Raw genomic sequence first — 2,755 nt, 5'->3', positions numbered from 1 at the left:
CCCGCCGCCGTCAACGCCAACCGGACTTTGCCCGGCGACGCGCCCCGGCGGCGGCAAGTAGGAGAGGTGGGAGAGGGAGTCGAGGACTTGGCGGCGCTAGGGTTCCCCTCTGGTCGCCGCGCGGTGGCGACCCAGGGGAGTCGAGGGGCTGGGTGGGTTTGGGTATCAACTTTACATGAAGCACGGAAATTGATCCGATGGAAGCCGAGTATGTACTGTGTACACTTTTCATGCATAAAAGGACGCCTTGTCGTCTCTCCCAAATAAATAAATAAATAAATAAATGGTGTTATAGAAATTATTAAACCACTGATTTCAAGAAAAGATCCGGTGGATCACCTAGCTAACTGATGATATATTGTTACAATGATTATCAAACCACTAGCTCCCGAGAAAATATCCACGTGGACCTATAGAGATCAATATCTCTCCAGCTCGGGCTCACAATTTGGGATCTCATATCGTATTTTTCACCACTGTCGATAAAATGAATAGCATCACGGTCTCCGTCTTCACAAGTATGAATGGACTTGCAGAAGAATCTGCTGATGAAAAGTGCTTTGCTGCCTAGACCACCTGAAACCGGCACCCAATGCACTTCATCGTTGACGTCCATCTCGTAAACCTCCACCTTGCTAGTGAAGTTGATACTATATTGAGGCCAATGCAATTTTCTCTTCACCATGAGCAGTTTTCCATGTGACTCAATCAGGTATCGGATGACGGTGATGATATCCTTGGGTTCATGTGGAACCTCATCATCTAACCACCATGTAGCACCCTCGAGAATCATGCCATCGCCAGTTTTATTCCGAAGTTCATCTAAGGCGCGCTCTTCAGAATCCTCGCTCACTGCCTCGGTATGGTCCTCAAAACTATTTGTGACCTCATCCTTACCGCCCTTATCATTGTTGCTGGAATAAAAGTTATCGTCAAATTCGCGCCACACACCGCGACTTGAATTTCCCGATGGGTGCCTAATGAGGCACTCAGTGCTACTAACCGTGGGCATGCCATCACTATTAAATTCTATACCGAGAGAAACAAGGTCCTCCGCCTCGGTGATTCCATATAATTTATCGCCAAGGAAAGCAATGTCAACGATGTCCACGGAAGGAGCACTTTGTGGCTCAGGCAACCATAGACCTTTCCCTGGACGGATTAAGATGAGGGGGTGATTCCAGTTATTGGTCATGACAGCGACGATGTCCGAAGGCGTTGATCGCATCAGCACTTTACGGACCTCGAAAAGCTCAGAAACTTGGCCAATGACAGCATCCAACTGAGGAAGCGACACAGTGATGCCAGTGAACGGATTGTGCAAGGAGTAGCTATGCATCTTCTTGGCGTTGATGAAGTCGAGGGCGAGCCAATCGTCGGTGGAGCCAATGCATCTTGTGTTGCTGGGCAAGGTGGGGAGCCGGGGCGGCGAGGTGCAAATAGCGTCGGAAGGTGTGTAGAACGAGCCGTCTGACATGACAATCCAGGGTAGCTGCCGTGAAGCCGAAAGGCGCCGGCGCATAGCCAGATGCCACGAACGGCACACCGCACGGAAGCGAGGTCGATCGGCAGAGACCCAATGACGAACGCGTCGCACCTTCTTGAAGTCAGCGGGTTTAGCGGAGGAACCAAGGAGCCCTTGGACTAGCGACCACGCCGAGGAGAAGAAGCCTCCCCGTGGAGGGGAGGATACGAGGCGGTCGATGATGAGGTCTAGTACGTCTTGCGGGAGTTCTGACCACGGCGCCGGAGTCGACGTCACCATAGACAGAAGCGTGTAGGTTTGTGTTGTGTCAAGCGTGTAGTCGGGGCACCGCGAGTACTACCCTACGTATATAAGGATAGATTGGTTCCGAATTTGACGGGAATCCCGCACCGAAACGGGCGCCAACGCGAACGAACACGCCTGAGTTTGAGTCGGACTCCAATTAGCATGCCGAAACCGAGCACTGCCGCGCCGACCCCATCGACGACAAGGGGAAGCAGCCGCAGGACGAGTACTACTACCTCGCCCCAAGGAGATACCGGAGTCGCGCGGCTTTCAAGCTGCAGCAGCTCGACGACTGCTTCCTGTTCCTCCCGGCGGCACACGCCGTGCTCGACCTCTGCGTGGCGCCGGGCGGCTGGGTCCAGCGCCCCCGTCGGCGCCTTCATCTTCAGCGTCGACGTCGTGCTCATCCGCCCTGTCCGCGGCGCGCACTCGCTCACGGAGGACATCACCACCAGTCCACCACCAAGTGCCGATCCGCTGCGGAAGCTCATGGACTCCACGGGCGTCGCGCCTTCCACGTCGTTGCCCACGACGGCTCGCCCAACTTCAGCGGCGCGTCGGCACTGGAGGCCACCACGCAGTCCGCGCTTGTCATCGACGCCGTTCGCTTGGCCACCGCGTTCCTCGCCCCCAAGGGAACTGAGTAGGGCAACTCCTAATTTTATTTACCATGAAATGATTTTATTATCATTATCCAAAGTTGGGGCATCTCCGGCGTGGACCCTCAAACCACCGCAATATGGTCCGTACATCATACATGTGTTGTCATCTAACTTGGACCTGTACCGGTTTGCCAACCGGTCCAGACGCAAATTTTTTTCACAAAACCGAGACAAAATGGGGGGCTTTGCGGGTGTAGAAGTGCATGCTCTAGCCAATGCAATCAAAAAAACAATCTAATGGAAGAGACTAGACAATACAAACGTGGACCGAAAATGGGCTGCAATTTAATTGCGCCAGCCGAGTCTTGAACTCAAGACCTCT

General features: G+C 53.5%; 1 protein-coding gene across 1 annotated transcript; it reads left to right on the top strand.

The window, feature by feature from the left end:
• Positions 1–1,579: 1,579 nt before the first annotated feature.
• LOC109743703 (adoMet-dependent rRNA methyltransferase spb1-like) lies at positions 1,580–2,418 on the top strand. Its single transcript, XM_020302790.1, has 2 exons — positions 1,580–1,606; positions 1,933–2,418. The coding sequence occupies exons 1-2, from the start codon at positions 1,580–1,582 to the stop codon at positions 2,416–2,418; spliced, it is 513 nt and encodes a 170-aa protein (XP_020158379.1).
• Positions 2,419–2,755: the final 337 nt, after the last annotated feature.

This window comes from Aegilops tauschii, chromosome 1 (genome assembly GCF_002575655.3).
Source record: "Aegilops tauschii subsp. strangulata cultivar AL8/78 chromosome 1, Aet v6.0, whole genome shotgun sequence".
Lineage (NCBI taxonomy): Eukaryota > Viridiplantae > Streptophyta > Magnoliopsida > Poales > Poaceae > Aegilops > Aegilops tauschii.
Note: the sequence above shows the minus strand (reverse complement) of the source record. Positions and strands in the feature narration are given on the sequence as shown.